At 42.0% G+C, this 18,690-nt stretch overlaps 1 protein-coding gene across 1 annotated transcript in view; it reads left to right on the top strand.

Annotated features, from left to right (window-relative positions):
• The window catches only part of NTN1 (netrin 1), a 357,430-nt gene that overhangs the window by 309,156 nt on the left and 29,584 nt on the right, over positions 1–18,690 (top strand). Inside the window, exon 6 of the mRNA XM_033960487.1 lies at positions 14,168–14,242. Within this exon, the coding sequence (XP_033816378.1) occupies positions 14,168–14,242 (75 nt within the window). The remainder of the gene's footprint in view (positions 1–14,167; positions 14,243–18,690) is intronic.

Below are 18,690 nucleotides of genomic sequence, written 5' to 3' on the forward strand. Positions count from 1 at the left end.
CTATTTTTCACCATGACAAGGTGGTTCTGCGCACCCATCCAAAGTTCCTTCCAAAGGTGGTCTCAGCTTTTCACCTCAACCAGTCCATTGTTTTGCCTGTGTTCTTCCCGAAACCTCATTCACATCCCGGAGAACAGGCATTGCACAGTCTTGACTGCAAGCGTGCCCTGGCTTACTATCTTGATCGTACAAGAGCTCACCGCTTGTCCCCTCAGCTCTTCCTGACCTTCGACCCGAATCGTTTGGGTCGACCGGTCTCTAAACGAACGCTATCCAACTGGCTTGCAGCTTGCATTGCGTTCTGTTACGCTCGGGCCGGTCTGTCACTAGATGGTGCTGTCACGGCCCACAGGGTAAGAGCTATGGCCGCTTCTGTTGCTTTCCTCCGTTCCACACCCATTGAGGAAATCTGCAAGGCGGCCACCTGGTCCTCAGTTCACACATTCACTACTCACTACTGTCTGGATGCTTTCTCCAGACGGGATGGGCACTTCGGCCAATCTGTACTTCAGAATTTATTTTCCTAATGGCCAACCATCCCTCCTCCCTCTTTGTTAGCTTGGAGGTCACCCATGCGTAAAGAATATGCTGCCTGCTTGTCCTGGGATAAAGCACAGTTACTTACCGTAACAGGTGTTATCCAGGGACAGCAGGCAGATATTCTTACGTCCCACCCTCCTCCCCGGGTTGGCTTCTTAGCTGGCTTATACTAACTGGGGACCACGCACTCCTCCGTCGGGCGGGAAGGCACTCGCGCACGCGCGGTGCGGCCAACTAGAACTTTCTAGTAAAAAGGTCCGTACCGTGGGCTCCGTCGGTGACGTCACCCATGCGTAAAGAATATCTGCCTGCTGTCCCTGGATAACACCTGTTACGGTAAGTAACTGTGCTGTCTTTCATTGACACCATTTGTTCAGGCTTTAGTAATTATGGCCGATATTTTCTTGTAAGCTTAGTATTTCTACAGCTTTTGATACCATTCACCATGCCATTTTACTGAACAGGCTGAAATCTCGGTTAATGAGATTCAACCATCTGAGAGATGGGTTACTCACTGCTGAAAACCAATGTGCTATGATTACAGAGCAGCAAAGACAGGAGTCCAGCCTGGGATCTGAAGGGCTTCCCGTTTCCTTTTATTTAGGCCAGGCCTCCTCATTTCTACAGATTTGAACTTCAGGACATGCACTCAGCTCTCCCCTCCTGTTCTGGACTGTGAATGGGAAATACTTGAATCATAGAGTTCTGGAACCTAAAGCAAGCAAGTAGTAGGTCAGACTGACTCCTGGAGGAATATGTGAAGGACCACAGTTCTGGAAATAATAGTTTTGAAAATCAAACTTCCTATGGACTGCAAAGACTTTGTAGGAAGCCTTGTCTTTTATATTATATCATACACAGGGTGAGGAAAGCAGAACTTTTCTTTTGGAGTTAATTTCTTTTTAAAATCTTCCCAGGGAGAGAGAGAAAGAGAGCTAAAGATGTGAAATATTTACTCCATTTCCAAGGATCATTCACAACTTCTACTATTATAATAACCTATTCTGTAAGTCTGTTGCATTGTAAGTCTTCCAAGCCCTGCAAAATAGACATTGCCTCTCCTCTCCCACCTCTGAACTTACTCTTAAAATCACCACCTTCTTCATTCTCCCTCCTCCTCTTCCTCTCACCCGTTCTGTGCTGTTACCATATGTTGAAGATGTTAAGAAACATAGAAACATGATGGCAGATAAAGGCCAAATGGTCTATCCAGTCTTCCCTTCCGCAGTAACCATTATCTCTTCCTCTGTCTAAGAGATCCCATGTGCCTATCTAAGGCTTTCTGGAATTCAGACACAGTCTTTGTCTCCACCACCACTTCTGGGAGGCTGTTCCATCCATCTACCACCCTTTCTGTAAAAAAGTATGTCCTTAGATAACTTCATCATATGCCCTCTCATTCCAGAGTTTCCTTTCAAATGAAAGAGACTCGACTCATGCGCATTTACATCATGTAGGTATTTAAATATCTCTATCGTATCTCCACAAAGTATACAGATTGAGATCTTTAACTCTGTCCCCATACGCCTTATGATGAAGACCACGCACCATTTTAATAGCCTTCCTCTGGACTAACTCCATCCTTTTTATATCTTTTTGAAAGTGCAGCCTCCAGAATCGTACACAATTTTCTACAGGGACATCAATATCTCCTTTTTCCTACCTCTCCCTATGCAACCTAGCATCCTTATAGCTTTGGCCGTCACCTTTTCAACCTGTTTGGCCACCGGAAGATTATCACATACAGTTACACCCAAGTCCCGCTCTTCTGTTGTGCACATAATTTCTTCACCCCCCTAAACTGTACCGTTCCCTTGGGTTTTTGCAGCCCAAATGCATGACCTTGCATTTCATAGCATTACATTTTAGCTGCCAAATTTCAGTCCATTCTTCAAGCTTTGCTAGGTCTTTCTTCATGTTATTCACACCATCCGGGGTGTCTACTCTATTGCTGATTTTAGCATATCTGCAAAGAGGCAAATCTTACCCAACAGCCCTTCAGCAATATTGTTTATAAAAATGTTAAAAAGAACAGGCCCAAGAACAGAACCTTGAGGCACACTACTGGTAACATCACTTTTCTCAGAGTGATCTCCTTTGGTCACTACCCACTGTCACCTTCCACTCAACCAGTTATTGACTCAGACAATCACTTTGGGACCCATCCCGAGGGCACTCAGTTTATTTATTGACTTCTGTATGGAACACTGTCAAAGGCTTTGTTAAAATCTAAATACACCACATCTAGCACACTCCCTCTATCCAATTCTCTGGTCACCTAGTCAAAGAAATTGATCAGATTTGTCTGACAAGACCTATCTCTAGTGAATCCATGTTGCCTCCGGTTCTGTAATCCACAGGATTCCAGAATCTTTACCATTCTATGCTTTAAAAACATTTCCATTAATTTGCTTATCACAGAAGTCAGACATACCGACCTGTAATTCCCTACTTCTTCTTTACTTCTACTTTTGTGGAGAGGGACCACATCCACCCTTCTCCAGTACCACTCCTGACTCTAGAGACTTATTGAAAAGGTCAGTCAGCGGAGCCACCAGAACTTCTCAAAGTTCCTTCAGCACCCTCGGATGTACACCATCTGACCCCATCGCTTTGTCTACCTTTATTTTAGCTAGCTCCTCAAAACACAACTCTCTGAAAATCGATCAGGGTCTACCACTCCTCCATCCCTAATCACATTTGTCTTCTGCAGTCCCGCTCCTGGAGTTTCTGCCATGAACACTGAACAGAACTATTTGTTAAGCAATTCAGCCTTTTTTTAAATCAGCTTCTACATATTTCTCCCCTTCATATTTGAGCCTCACAATGCCACTTTTGCACTTCTTCCTATCGCTAATATATCTAAAAAAAAATGTCTTGTCTCTCCATTTTACCGTGTCAGCTATTTTTTCTTCCATTTGCATCTTTGCTTTCCTGACTACACGACCAGCCTCTCTTGACTTTTCCAGATTCTTTTGCCTGTATTCCTCTTTCTGCGATCTTTTGTAGTATATGAAAGCTAACCTCTTATTCCTTACCATTAGAAAGTTTCTCTTGTAACGGAGACTGGAAAGAGACCTAGAGCAAATCAACCAAACTGCATAAACCCAGAGAGAGATGCTACAACATTTTATGTTCTGTGGGTATGCTGATCTTTTGCGTGCTTGGCCAATTTTTTTTCCCATAGGCCAACACGAAGTGTTGGCTGAAACACAAAGTTGTCTCTTGAAAGCTTTGCAGTCACTGAATGAAACAAACATATTTGGCTTTCCAAATTTTTCCATTGCTCTATTCAATTTAATTGTACTCCCAGAAGCTGAAGCTAGACTCCATCATTCTGACTGGATAGGTGTAGACAGGCGGTCAACTAAAAGTCAGGAAAAAGCTTTTTTCGTACCTTTGTAATTTGGCTGTCCTGTCCACAGCATTTAATTAAATCTTTATAAATGTACATTTCCTAAGATTTTCAGAGGCAATTTTTGCTAAGCCAACTCTGTCTATGACATATAGTTCAGCTTGTTCCTTTAACAGATTCTTGCTGCCTACAGTAAAAAAGAATTCTAACCAACTAAAAATAATTACCCTAAAAGTTCTCCTTGAAATTTACTTTAAGTGTTCTGTTTTCACAGGTACAAACTCAATATGGAAAAATAGTAATTTGTTCAAAACAACAATGGTCATAATAACACAGAGAACAAATTGATGCAAAGTTCAAATGATTATTACCCAAGACCTCAAACACCCAAGACACTACTTAATTATTTTTCGTGTCCTTACAGGGGTGATGTGTTCATCACTTTTCTTGTTTAGATTTCATCATTTCTGACAGGCTCACAAATGACAATCTGGTGTGTGTATTATTAATAAAATAAATCTTATAAAGAAGGTTGTTATTTTTTGGTGCTGGAAGAGCGGCGTACACGTTTCACCTTTAAGGCAAAAAGCAGAGGTGTTATCGATCGACACAGCCCCTGAGGAAACTTGGAGTGAAACGGCTGGGTAACTGTTGGGCTTAAGTTAAGTGCTCTTCTTTATAAGATTTTTTATTAATAATACTGTACACACACCAGATTGTCAATTGTGAGCCTGTCAGAAATGATGAAACCTAAACAAGACCAGTGATGAACACATCACCCCTGTAAGGACACGAAAAATAATTAAGTAGTGTCTTGGGTGCTTGAGGTCATGGGTAGTAATCATTTGAATCTGTTTTCACAGATAACCAGCAATTCATCTAAATTGCATCCTTAAGCTTCTCTTCCAAGCCATGGCAAGTAATTCTGTCTAGTGAATGTCCGTCAATACATTTTACTTCATTTGCAAACGCTAATGTCTGCCTCTGTCCATGGCTTCATTTTAGCATCATTTTCTGTGGGTTTACTGGGGTAATTTTATAAAAACACATAGGGGAATTGGGAGGCAGGTTTCCCAGACCCAACCAACATTTTTTTTTTTAAATAACAAGCATCTGAAATTATACAAAGCATTCGTGAAAATTACCACAGATATTTTAGTGTGGGGCTATGTAGAATTGTATTTTTTTATTTATTTTAAACACTTATAGCCCGCATATCAAACATCTTAATTATGTACGTATTGTACATAATTAAGACAAAACGTAACATACATAATAAAACAAAACATGACAGATTATAAAATAACATACAGTAGGCAACCTTAAACCTATACCTTAAAATAATTGAAGCCAAACAATGACAAGATTACAAAGTGTCCAAATTAGAAAAGGCAAGTTGAAAAAAATAGGCTTTCAGGCTTTTTCAAAATGCCAGAAAATCTGAAATCAAACGGATGGAACCTGGAACCGAGTTCCATAATGAAGGTCCAGCTACTTGGAACATACGTGATCGATTTATGACTTTTGTGACAGAACGAATTGTGGGAACAACCAAAAAATCTCTGTTTTGTGATCTCAAAGAAGAGAAGCAAACACCCTGGGCAATAGGTCACGAACAGATTTGAATACCAAAGTTAAAAGCTTGAATTGTATTCTCCATATAACTGGCAACCAGTGAAGTTCGGCTAGTACAGGTGTGACATGGGTTTAGCGGGGCAATCTAGCTAATTTCCTAGCACAATAGCATCCTGGACTTCACAAAGACTCATGGTGGTGAGACTAGCTTAGGGCGAAGAACTTTTCCAAAAATACAAAGACAAATCATAAAAACATAAGAATTGCCGCTGTTGGGTCAGACCAGTGGTCCATCATGCCCAGAAGTCCGCTCATGCGGCGGCCCTTTGGTCAAAGACCAGCACCCTAACTGAGACTAGCCCTACCTGAGTACATTCTGGTTCAGAAGGAACTTGTCTAACTTTGTCTTGAATCCCTGGAGGGTGTTTTCCCTTATAACAGCCTCCAGAAGAGCATGCCAGTTTTCTACCACTCTCTGGGTAAAGAAGAACTTCCTTACGTTTGTACAGAATCTGTCCCCTTTCAACTTTAGAGAGTGCCTTCTCGTTCTCCCTACCTTGGAGAGGGTGAACAACCTGTCCTTATCTACTAAGTGTTATCCCCTTCAGTACTTTGAATGTTTCGATCATGTCCCCTCTCAATCTCCTCTGTTCAAGGGAGAAAAGGCCCAGTTTCTGTAATCTTTCACTGTATGGCAACTCCTCCAGCCCCTTAACCATCTTAGTCGCTCTTCTCTGGACCCTTTCGATTAGTACCGTGTCCTTCTTAATGTACGGTGACCAGTGCTGGACGCAGTACTCCAGGTGAGGGCGCACCATGACCCGGTACAGCGGCATGATAACCTTCTTCGATCTGTTCGTGATCCCCTTCTTATAATTTCTAGCATTCTGTTCGCCCTTTTCGCCGCTGCCGCAGGTATCAGAGAATTTCACTCTTTTATACAAAAGTTTCACGCCACTGCCTCTCTTTCAGAGATGCTCATCACACTCCACCTCATATACTTGGTTCATCGCAACAGGCTCTAGAAACTCTTCCCGTATAATCTCATCTTCGCTTTGATGTTTCTTATGACACTGCCCTTGTTACAGTAGACCACAATTATGGAACACCTTAGCCTTAAATTCTCTTCCAATTTCAAAAAACAGGTCAAGACCTGACTATTCCAGCTCATATATGACCCTCTTAAATGACTCGCTCTAATCACTTACCTCTTTCTTTTCCTCTAGCTACGTTGCACTTCTTTCTGCCTTTTCTTTACCTCCATCTCTCCCCTCTTGCACTCCACTCAGCATTCTTCTTTACTGTATGTCTTATCTCTTTCTCTGCTGTAAGTTTTATTTTGTAAACAATTTAGCAACACTGAATGAGCGTTCGGTGGTATATTGAGCTTTTGTAAATAAATAAACACATTATAAATCAGAATGAAAAGGAGGAAGTAGTAGATTTGTTTCCTGGTTGCTGAGTGCCTATTGTTTTTTGCCATGTCTGTCCATCCATCATAGACTGGACACCCCTTCCAAGAATAGTTCTGTCTGAAACTTTGTAGGTGTGAGTGTTGCAATCTGAGCCAGATCCATGCATTGTTTGTTGTTGTTTTTTTTTGGGGGGGATAGGTGTTCCTGGGAGGAGCAGAGCCAAGAACAATGCATAAAGTGCTTCTTTTGTGTTCTCTGCTACATGTGTAAGAACATAAGCCAATGGTCCATCAAGCCCAGTAGCCCGTTCTCACGGTGGCCAATCCAGTTCACTAGTACCTGGTCAAAATCCAAGGAGTAGCAATATTCCATGCTACCGATACAGGGCAAGCAGTGGCTTCCCCAATGTCTTTCTCAATAACAGGAACTTGTCCAAACCTTTCTTAAAACCAGCTACGCTATCTGCTCTACCACATCCTCTGGCAACGTGTTCCAGAGCTTAACTATTCTCTAAGCGAAAAAAATTTTCCTCCTATTGGTTTGAAAAGTATTTCCCTGTAACTTTGAGTGTCCCCTAGTCTTTGTAATTTTTGACAGAGTGATAAATCAATCCACATGTACCCGTTCTACTCCACTCTGGATTTTGTAGACTTCAATCATATCTCCCCTCAGCTGTCTCTTTTCCAACCGTTTTAGTCTTTCCTCATACGAGAGGAGTTCCGTCCCCTGTACCATCTCGGTCACTCTTCTTTGAACCTTTCTCCCACTTGCTTTTTTTTTTTTTAACAGCCCACTTACATTGTCAGAAATGTTAAACCTCCAGTTGTCTGAAGAATAAAAAAAAAGTGAAACAAGATTAGGAAAACAATAAAATATGAAGTAAACAGCTTGGCGCCATCTTTCAGCAGGAAAGCATTCACTACCACAAGTTTTTCCATAGTTAAAACTGTCAAAATTATGTTTAATAAGTCATAGCAAAGCATATATATTTTAAATTATTAGCTTAAGTTAACTTAATATCCCCCAGTGTCCTATCTGGCCAGAGTTAAGAGAATGGAAATGCCTATATTTTTTAATGGGCTGTCTCAAATAATTATTTGTCATGTGCTTTATACTAATAGTTGAGTTGTTCCCTGTTTTTGAAAAATGAATTATTTACAAGATGTGATACCCAGATATCTATAAATTACTGGCAGTTACATATAGAAGGGTAAATCAAAAAGTAAAGGCAAAATACATTTACAGACTTTAATAGAAGTAACTGTGAGCAATTGAACATATCACTTTTCCACCCATGGAAGACGATGCATTTGTGTATCGTTAATTTACAGTAGCTTCTGCATTCCTGCAGAGAAGTTTTTCAGCTGCTCCTGAAGCCAGGTGAGCAGCGCTGTCTTTTGCTCTCCAGGTTTCAGTGATGCACCCGTGTCTCGTTGCCAGTGACAGTTCTCTCCGGAACACTGGGATCTTCTTCTTACCGTCTCAGAAACTGGGTCGCAACCTGTTGGGAACCCAATGTGCACAGACTTTCCTGTATCCCAAGTCATCATGCATTAGGGCAAATGCAGATCCATAGCTGATATCCAAATTTGCAGCCAACTGAGACAGTCTTCTCTAATCAAGGCATCTGCCCTGTCAGTATGCTCTTGTGTGTACGATGGTCATGGGCAACCAGAATGAGCTTCGTCGGTTGCACCTGTTCTTACCGCTTTAAACCTTTTCACCCACTCATAAATCTTTCATTGATTCATGGTACTATGTTCATACTGAGTCACAAGTTTCACTCCTTCCAAAGAAAGTGCACTACTGCAAGTTGTTCTCCAATGGTGCGTCCATGTTTCTGATCTCGTGGCTGCCACACAACTAAAGGCCAAAGTGCTGCACTGTGCATGGCCAAACTATCCAACAGGCAATGTACAAGTACATATCTTGCATTTCGCTAGCTCTTTTCCAGTTATTGTGTAATTTTTGATTCACCCTCATACAAAAACTCTGCTGTTCCAGCTTTGCCACCAAATATGTATTTTTCCCCTTTGCCTTATTTGTATTTTACAAAAAAGCTCCACATTCAGCAAGACTTTTTTATAAAACACACTGCAACTTTGGATGTCCCTTTTCTGACCTAAACAGCACAGCCTACACAAAACTGGGTTTTGTAGGTTTTAATGCAATATTAACAATTAATATTTTAACAAATTCAATGCTTTTGTATGACTGGTTATAACAAGGGACCTTAGGATCATCAACACAATATGTGACCTTGAGCAAGTCATTTTTTTCAACTCCTTGTATTTGTCTCCTCAGTTTCAGTTATGCTGATGAGTTTATGATTAAAGACCTGTATGGTTTGTAAAGTGTAATATTTTAAGAAACTGTTATGAAAATCCAAGAAGAGAGTTCATTTTTGTCTTTCTATAAATGTCACCTCCCAATTTACTCTAAGTATTTATTGTGCTTTAGTCAGTTTGAAGAGTTTTAAAGCAGGCTTGTCAATCTTTCAGGTAGAGTTGGTTTGGCTATTACTACAAGACAATAGATGACAAGAGCAACTGCTATATTTCCAATCATAGACACATTCTTTCTCCTTCCAATTGTGTGAAATGTTCAAAGAAGTGTGGTTTTTTTTTAACCCAGTACAATTATATGAGGGGCCGCTAAAAAGTTTTCAGCCCAATCAGGAAGAGAACGATTTAAAGCCATGAAACTTACAAGTTATTCCACACTATTCGTGACAGTTTTTATTTCATTTCATATCAATGAAATGAAAAGTGTCAAGAAAAGTGAGGGCCAGCATCATGGTCTGACACCAGTAACTTCTTCCAACAGTAGCAGCATTCAGAATTTGCTACTCTGCTGGTGTCGGACCTTCCTCTCTGCCAAGTCCTGCCTTTATGGAAACAGAAAGTAGGCAGGACCCAGCAGAGAGGAAGGCTCAACATTAGCAAGAGCAGCCAGTTGTAAACGTTGTGCTACTGACTGGGGGGGGGGGGATGACAAAGAGAGGGAGGGAAGGAGGGGAGGGGAAGATAAATTCTGTACCTGATTGGGGAGAGGGAGGGAGAAGGAAGATCAGAAAAGGGAGAGGAGAGGAAAGAGAGATGCCTGACCATGGGGAAGGAAGGGAGGGATGGGAAGGAAGGGAAGGAAAGGAGATACCAAACCATGGAGGGGGAGGTAGAGATGCCAGGTGATAGGGAAAGGGAAGGGAAGGAGACAAAGATGCCAGACCAGGGAGAAAGGAGGGAGGGAGAGAGATGGAAGGGAAGGGAAGAAAACAGATGCCAGACCATGGGGTGGGAAGGCAGGAAGGAAAGGAGAAGAGAGAGATGCCGGAGCATAGGGGAGACAAAGAGAGAAAAAAACAGAGAGGGGTGAAGCTGTGTCATGTATAAAGGAAAGAAGGGGCACAGGGTAGACAGTTTATGGAAGGGACATAGAGGGAAGATACCATTTGGAAGGGGGAGAGGGTGAACACCGGATGGAAGAGGCAATGAGAGAGGGCAGATGCTTCATGGAAGGGAGAGAAAGGACAGATGCTGCATGGAAAGAAGACAGTGAAGAAGATGATTAAAGCAGAAATGAAAAAAGGTAGAAAGACTTTTTTTTTTGCTTTAAAATAAAGTAGTATTGTAGTTGTATTGATAAATTTTTATAAATAGAAAATGGAAATAACATAGCATAACTTTATTCTTCTATACCGCCTTAATCAAACAATTTTTAGGCAATTTACACAGAAAAAGGCTGGGACAATAAGGTAGTCTTTTTATTGGGCTAATTTTTTTACTAACCTTAGGAGACGAAATCCTTCTTCCTCGGGTCAGAACAGGGTATTGTAACAGCAGTATACTGTACTGACCTGAAGAAGGAGGTTTTGATTTCTTTTTTTAATATATTTTTATTAAGAATGGCAAATGATCCTGAAAAATAGATTAGTCTAGTACAGTAGTGTACCAAGGGTGGGGGCACCCCAGGTACTGACCATAAAGGAAGGAGACAGATGCCAGACCATTGTGAAGGGAGGGAGGGAGCAGAAGGAAGGAGAGGAAATGCCAGAGCATGGAGGGGGAGGGGGAGTTGGAAGAGGAGGAGAGAAGAGAGATGCCAGGGCATGAGGGGAGGAAAGGGAAGGAGACTGAGATGCCAGGCCATCAAGAAAGAAGGGAGGGAGGGAAAGGAAGGAAAGGAGATACCAGAGTAAGGAGGGAGAGGGAGAGATGGAAGGAGAAGAGTGGAGAGAGATCTCAGGTGATAGGGGAAGGGAAGCAGATGCCAGACCCAGACCATGGGGTGAATTGAGATGGGAAGGAGGGAAGGAAAGGAGAAGAGAGTTTGCCAGAGCATGGAGAAGGGAGTGGAAAAAGAAAAATGCAAGGGACAGAGAAAGAGGGTGGACGCTGGATGGAAAGTGAAGAGAAGATGAGGAAAGGAGAAACCAGAGATGACAAAAGGTAGGGAAAATATTTTTTTGTTGCTTTAGAATAAACTCAAGAGACTACGGGAACTCACAGTAGCCATTTTGGATGAGTGATCTGCACGAGGCAGGAGCATAGGAATATCGCTCCTGCCCCAAAAGACCGCTAGACCACCAGGTAAGGTCCGGGATGCCGGGGGGAAGGCTGGAGGGAGGCGGGGGTGGGTCCGAGGCGGCCCAAAAGCTATTCGTGAATTTTCAATATTTGCGGGCCGGCTCTGCCCCTAACCCCTGTGAATATTGAGTGAGGAGTGTATACTGAGACTAGTGCTGGGGACAGGGGGAAGGGGCAGGAAGTACCACTAGGAATTGCTATAGTAGAGGCAGTCGTATTCCATCACTCCCCGGGCTCAAGCATATCACCTTGACGGTACTCCCTAAAGCTGGAAGTTCTATCACACAAGAGAATCAAACTTAAACCTATGCTGCATACTGTAGTGCCACAGGTTGGATCCAAAAATTCAGTTGTATTGAAAAGAAATTCCCTCAGAATTTCTGCAAACCCATTAGTAGATATCATAGACCTATTAATATTAATGGAGACTCATGAATGACTGATATGAATAAAACCAATGTGGTTAGACTTACACTTTTATTGTCCTGCTTCTATCTCTAAGTTCTTTCCCCAAGTACAGGGGTACATTGAACGGCCTATTCTGTGATACGGGGTCTGGGAGCTGTCAGAATCTCAAACGACTGTAATACTTCTGCAAAAGCATTTAACAACGCTCCTGTTGACTTTGGAGAAGGCTGCCATCAAATGAACCAAACTATAAAACAAAATGATTTCTATAATCCCTTCTGCATAGGATATGGGGGATTTTTGTTTTCTATTTCAGAGGTTCTTTGGCAGTTCTGTGGCCTGGCAGGGGGGACCTCAGCATGACCTCTGGCTTGACAAACTGGCCCAAATTCAGTGATAGAATTCACAGAGCAAATGTGAAACTCATGAGCTCATCTTGCAAGAAAAGTAATTTATCACAGCTTTACTTTTTCATCAAGTCCAGGGGGTAAGGAACAAAAGAAACCAATGAGGAACTTTATTGGTTAAATTGTCACGTGTTTGAAATGGTTACGAGCATAAGAATAGCCATATTGGGTCAGACCAGTGATCCATCTAGCCCAGAATCCTCTTTCCACAGTAGTAGAAACGTTCCTTGCTACTGATCTCAGGGCAAGCATTGGCTTCCCCCATGAATGTCTCAAAAGCAGACTATGGACATTTCCTCCAGGAACTTGTCCCGATTCACCAACCTTCTTGGACCATATTATGGATACAAACTGTTTTATGTTCACATCTATGGTTTTTTTTTTAAATATTCTTTATTCATTTTGAAAACTTACAGCAAGTGTACAGGAATATATCATTAGTAACAACAATAACACTTGTAATTCTCATATTTTTCTACAAACATAAAAATTTCCCGTCCCACCCACCTTCTTTCAAATATTATAATCAATTATATCATAAATATAATATAAACACATAATATAGTGAAATTTCCAGAAAAACTCCCTCCCACCCCCCAATGTGTACATATATTCATCCAAGGAAAATGATGTTTACTCCTTACAATATCGTTCCAATGGCCCCCAGATCTTTATAAAATTATTATAGTTCCCTTTCTGTATTGCAATTGCTCTTTCCATCTTAAAAATATGGCATATCGAATTCCACCAAAATGTATAATTAAGATTAGTATAATTTTTCCAGTTATTGGTGATATGCTGAATAGCAACCCCAGTCAAGATTAATAATAGTTTGTTATTGTGTGCTGATATTTGACTTTTTTTCCTCATAGCCATGCCAAACAGAATAATGTCATAGGATAATACAACATGGTTTTCTAATAGACAATTACTTGAGTCCAAATTGAATTCCAAAATAATCGTATACAGGGACAATGGAGGTTCACATCTATGTTTATTGATTAAAGACTTGGCATCTTGTATACCATTTCTGCAATTATTTTTCCTTTGTTCTGTGTTGTATGCCTATATAGTTTGATAGAAGTTTGAAAATAACAGGTTTCTGCACGGATTTGTTTTATATATATATTCGTTCACAATTTCTCCATTGGCCACAAATCAGCTTTGTAGATTAAAGTTTTCCAGTTTCAATCAAAGTCGTTAAGTTTGCCAGAGTCACCAGTTTACTAATGATAACTATGCTTGAAACACGGGATGATATTCTAAAGATGTTAGACTGTGTCACAGCAGTGGAACATATTAGAAATGAAAAGTTCTTAGTGGGGCATTTTATTTGCACACTCTATTAGAGTGGACAGTAAAAGGGCTTTGCTAATGCTTCATGGATTGCTAATTTCCTCTCTGACCTCTTTTTGTCCAGGCATGACCTCAGCCAGAATTTCTATGCAATGAATGCCAAAGCCTGACACAGGCCTAGGGTAGGGGTGACAATGAGTCCTCTGTAGGTTTTAATCAGGCTCCAATTGCATTTTAACAAGTGGGGAGAATTTTTGTGGCTCTCTAAAGCCCTGGGTGGCAGAGAGAGGGAGGCCCTGGGGTCTTACCCTAATGCAAAGGCGGCCTACAGACAGCTGAGAGATTCATCAGTCCTAGTTCAATATAAAAGGACTTTTTTTTTTTAAACGAATGGGGGATGGGGGAGAGATCTTCTGAATGTTCCAAAAGTTCTATTAGACAACACAATTGGTCAAGGCAGATGAATATTGTAGGCAAACTGCATATTCAGAAGAGGTTGCAGTTTCCTTTCTCTTGGTCTTTTTATTAATATTATTTTTTTGTTAAGTCTAATTTGTCTTGTTAACATTTTCTTCCCCCCTGCAGACTGTGACTCATACTGCAAAGCCTCCAAAGGGAAACTTAAGATTAACATGAAAAAATACTGCAGGAAGGATTATGGTGAGTAGCCAATTTCCATTAACAAATTCAAGTAAACAGTAACTGTACTTAACCTATGCCTTCGACATACTTTCCTGATATCAGTCTTTAAATAAGGCCTTATAAAGGGTCGATGCCAAGCATGAACTCTGGCTATTAACTGCAAGTTAACATGCAGTGTGTGTTATAAAAACTTGACGTTTTTTGGTTGCAAAAGACTTATCTTGATCTCACGGCACATTCTCTTAGTAGTAGAAGCAAGTTGAATACCATATTTTTTGCTCTATTAGATGCATCTGACCATAAGACGCATCTACCTGTAGAGGAAGAAAAACCAAGAATAAAAAAATTCTGAACCAAATGGTGTACCCTGTCCCCCCGCCCTGCCCTATACCCTGTCCCCCCCTCTGGTGGTCTAGTGGCAGGTCAGGTCAGGACACAGGGCAGGCAGGCCTAGTGGTAGGCAGGCAGGGCCCCCACTTACCTTTTTTTAGTTCTGGCGGTCCAGCGCTGTATCGGCAGGAGCTTTCCATACTCCTGCCCCTCCCTCGCTGGACGGCTGTCTCTGAGTCCTCATCTCTCAGCAGAGCGGCGCACAAGGCAGGTGCAAGCTTATCGCACTCCTGCCTGGTCCCGCGCCACCGCTCCCTGAATGGTTGCCGTCAATTCTCGTGAGTGTTATATTCGCTCCATAAGACACACCTACATTTCCACCCACTTTTGGGGGGTGGAAAAAGGTATGTCTTATGGAACAAAAAATACGGTACTTCCTGTCAAGGTATCATGAGTCTACTTGTCCTTTTGTTTCTACAACAATTTTTCAAGTATCTGAAAACAAAATACATCATTGTTACACTTGTGTGAGAAATGTTCACCGACACCTTTTTGGCAATTTGTATATTTTAGACATCATTTTCTTTTCAGCTACCCCATCACCAGTGGCATGGCGAGGGTAGGTGGCGCCTAGGGCAGTGGAGCCCCTCCCCCACCTGCCACTCCTTCTGTGCCACCTCCTGCTCCGTCCGCATCCCCCATGTCATGCTTTTGCTCCCCCTCCCCCCGTACCTCTATAAATCTTTGCCAGCACGAGTAGCTTCTCCAGCCTGCTGCTTGTGCTGGCGTTGGCTTTTCCACTGATGTCACTTCCTGGCCTTGTGACCCGAAAGTGATTTCAGGACCCAGGTCAGCGCAAGCAGCAGGAAGGAATAGTTGCTTGCGCTGGCGAAGATTTAAAGAGGTACGGGTTGAGGAAAGGAGGACATGAACGTGGCTTAGAGGGGGTGGAAAGGTGCAGGCGCCCCCAACAAGACAGCGACCGGGGTGGTCCGCCCCCCCATACTACGTCACTGCCCAGCACTATCTGGTGGTTCTCCCAAACTAACACACTTGTCTCCTATGTTGAGCTACAGGAAGGTAGCTTAGTTAACTACCAGATTAATAGAAGTAGCCAATCTTGCAGAACTTGAGGGGCGAGGAGATAGGAGAGAGGTCATTCTATACCTGTCCATTACAATTTGTGAACACTAGAGTTGTCAGCATTCATTTTTAACCTTAGTATATATATATATTTATGTCCTTTTATCGTTGTTTAAGAAAAGCAAAATGTTTTAAGATATTGAGCTGGAATTTTCAGCACTAGAGTTGCCCTTGTTGGAAACCTTTCCATAAACCTCTGAATTTTTAATCTTTTTGATTAGTATGAACACATTTTCAGGAAGGATTATGTGCATGCTTGTATTTAAATCCCTACGTATTGACTGGGTAAGAAAATTCACTTATAAGAAAGATGTACCATGTTTCCCTGAAAATAAGACCTACCTGAAAATAATATAAGCCCTACCCCAAAAATAAGCCCTAGTCCTGGGATTCGCTGGCAACTCTTCAACCTGGCCCCTACCACCACTGTGCAGCTGAACCCCTGCTGACCCTCCATCCTTTCTTCCCCGCCGATCGCGAGCGAGCTCTAACGAAGCAGGGTCGGGATGGCAGCACTTTAAACAGGCTTCTTGGCCTTGTCCGTCGGGGATGTCACTCTGCCACATAACTGATGATGGCCACTGTTAGAAACGGGATACTGGGCTTTATGGACCTTTGGTCTGTCCCCCAGTATAGCAATTTTTATGATCTTATATCAATGCTGGTAAAACTACATGTCTAGATATTGACCATATCTCACAAACTGATTTAGGTATACCTTCATTGAGTTGAATAATTCCTTGGGTACAATCTATTAGGATACTGGAAGTTATTTTGGGTGATGATGGAGTTGAGAAGGATCAGATGGCTACTATTTTAAAGAAGGATTATTTGAAAATAAGATTAATCAGGCAATTGAAACAGCTTTTGGAAACCAAGGCACTGTTGACAGCGATTTAGATTTTTTGGGTGAAGTTATTTTTAGATTACCGTAATATTTTATATATGGATCTTTCAGCAGTGTATTGTAAGAAGTCCACAATGTGGCAGTAAAATTACTGGGGGGGTGGGAATTAGTGGGAGAGTGCTAGGCCTTTGCTGAGTAAATTACATTGACTCCCTATGAAGGAAAGAGCTTAATGGAGGAATTCAAATCTTATGTCCCTAGTCAGTCTCTGCGGTCTGCTCAGGAATCCCAGATTAAGATAATATACAGAAGGTAGGATAGGAATCTAAGGACTCTAGGGTTATTGGACTACAATTTTGGAACAAATTGCCCACTGACCTAAGATTGGAATCTAGGGGTCTTTTTATTAGCATTTAGTACACCTTAATAAAAGGACCCCCTAGTTTTATGGTATTTAGAAAAAAAAAAAAATTAATGTTATTTATTTCCCCTAGTTAAAATGACTTATTTGTTTTTATCTGTAGTATTTGGTTCTATCTGTTGATTATTCTTTTCTTCCTGCTTTTATTGTCTTTTTACAATATGTAAACCATTCTGAATGGTATTTTTTAACTGAAATTTAAATATATAAATGGTACCTTAAATCCCAGTCTGTTTCAGACTTGGAAAAAAAATACGTGGAGCAGTGTAAATGATTGAATTCCATAAATTACCCCCTGAGCTTGCCAGGAGTCCATTCATCCCTGACTGCTGACATGAGATGAGGTATCTAATATTCTGATCTATGTCAGGTTTAGCAGGATTCATATATTTCATAAATGGGAGCGATCTGTGTGCTGTAGACCCAGATAACAACGCTGAACAGTTTGGACATGATAATGGACAACAGATTTGGTGGTCAGCTTTGCACGTCTGTTTAGTATGCACAGGAAATCTGTAGATTTGAAAGGAAGAATTTTTTTTCTGCATGGAGGGGTAGGGATGGGGGTGGGGCAGGTACAACCCTCACAGCTCAAACAGTCAAGAGAGATCACTTGCCCGTCTGCCTAGCATGCGAAGAACTAATGTCAAACTTGGCCCCATTCTCTAACACTTCCCATCAGGTTTGTCTTGAAAAAGTCATTCTGAAATCTTTGCTATTACTTCTCAGTTTGTTCTTGAGTTCTCAGAGCTTCTGTTTTGCTTTCATGTTATATAGGCTAGAGGCCCCGACCTACCTAGACTTCAGAAAACTTTTCAAAACACACCTCTTCCGCGAACAAGACCCTTAGTCCTTACTCCCCGCATACACTCCAACCCCCCCCCACCCCCACCTCCCTCTCCCCCCCCCCTCTCCTGGTTTCCCACTCCCTCCATTTTATCCTCTAACCCAACTACGACAAACCTGTGCCTCCTTCCGCGCTACCTGCAATTCCGATAAAATTTTTGTAAATCCGGGTTCAGACCGGATCCTAATGTAACGAATGTAAACCGCCTAGAACTCTTTGGGTATGGCGGGATATAAGAACCTAATAATAATAATAATAATAATAATAATAATATGCAGGAGTAGATTTAGCCCTCTAGCTAATCCTAGCTATTGGAGACAACCAGCTGACCACTTCAGCTAGGAGTGAAAGGAGACAGGATCCCATTTCAAAATCATGAGTTGTGACAGGTTTGGATGACCTTCCTCCAATCCGTCCAGAATTCGGCTGCACAACGTATATTCCGGGAGAGCTTGTATACTTAGGGTTATCAGACGTCCGGATTCCCCCAGACATGTCCTCCTTTTGAGGACATGTCTGGGGGTCCAAACAGCTTTTCAAAAGTCATACTAAATGTCTAAGCAATCGCAAAATTTGCTGAGACTATGTAAGTATTTCTGGGTTTTTTGAACTTGGTGTAGACTGGTGCCATTGCTTTAGCAACCCACGGGAGCTAGTAAGGAAGCCGGTGAGCGCCGAGAAGCAGCGCCAAATCGCGCTGCTGCTTGCGCCGCTCAGATGAGGAAATTCGATCGCGCAGCCGGTTAGCGGTGGGGCAGGAGTTTGAAAAGTTTGCTCCTGCCCGCTGCACCTCCACCACGGATCGGCAGAGGACCCGTTGCACCTGCACCTCCTCCACAGATTGGCAGAGGTATGAAGATAGGCCAGGGAGGGTGGGG

This window comes from Geotrypetes seraphini, chromosome 10, assembly GCF_902459505.1.
Source record: "Geotrypetes seraphini chromosome 10, aGeoSer1.1, whole genome shotgun sequence".
In the NCBI taxonomy this organism is placed as follows: Eukaryota; Metazoa; Chordata; class Amphibia; order Gymnophiona; family Dermophiidae; genus Geotrypetes; species Geotrypetes seraphini.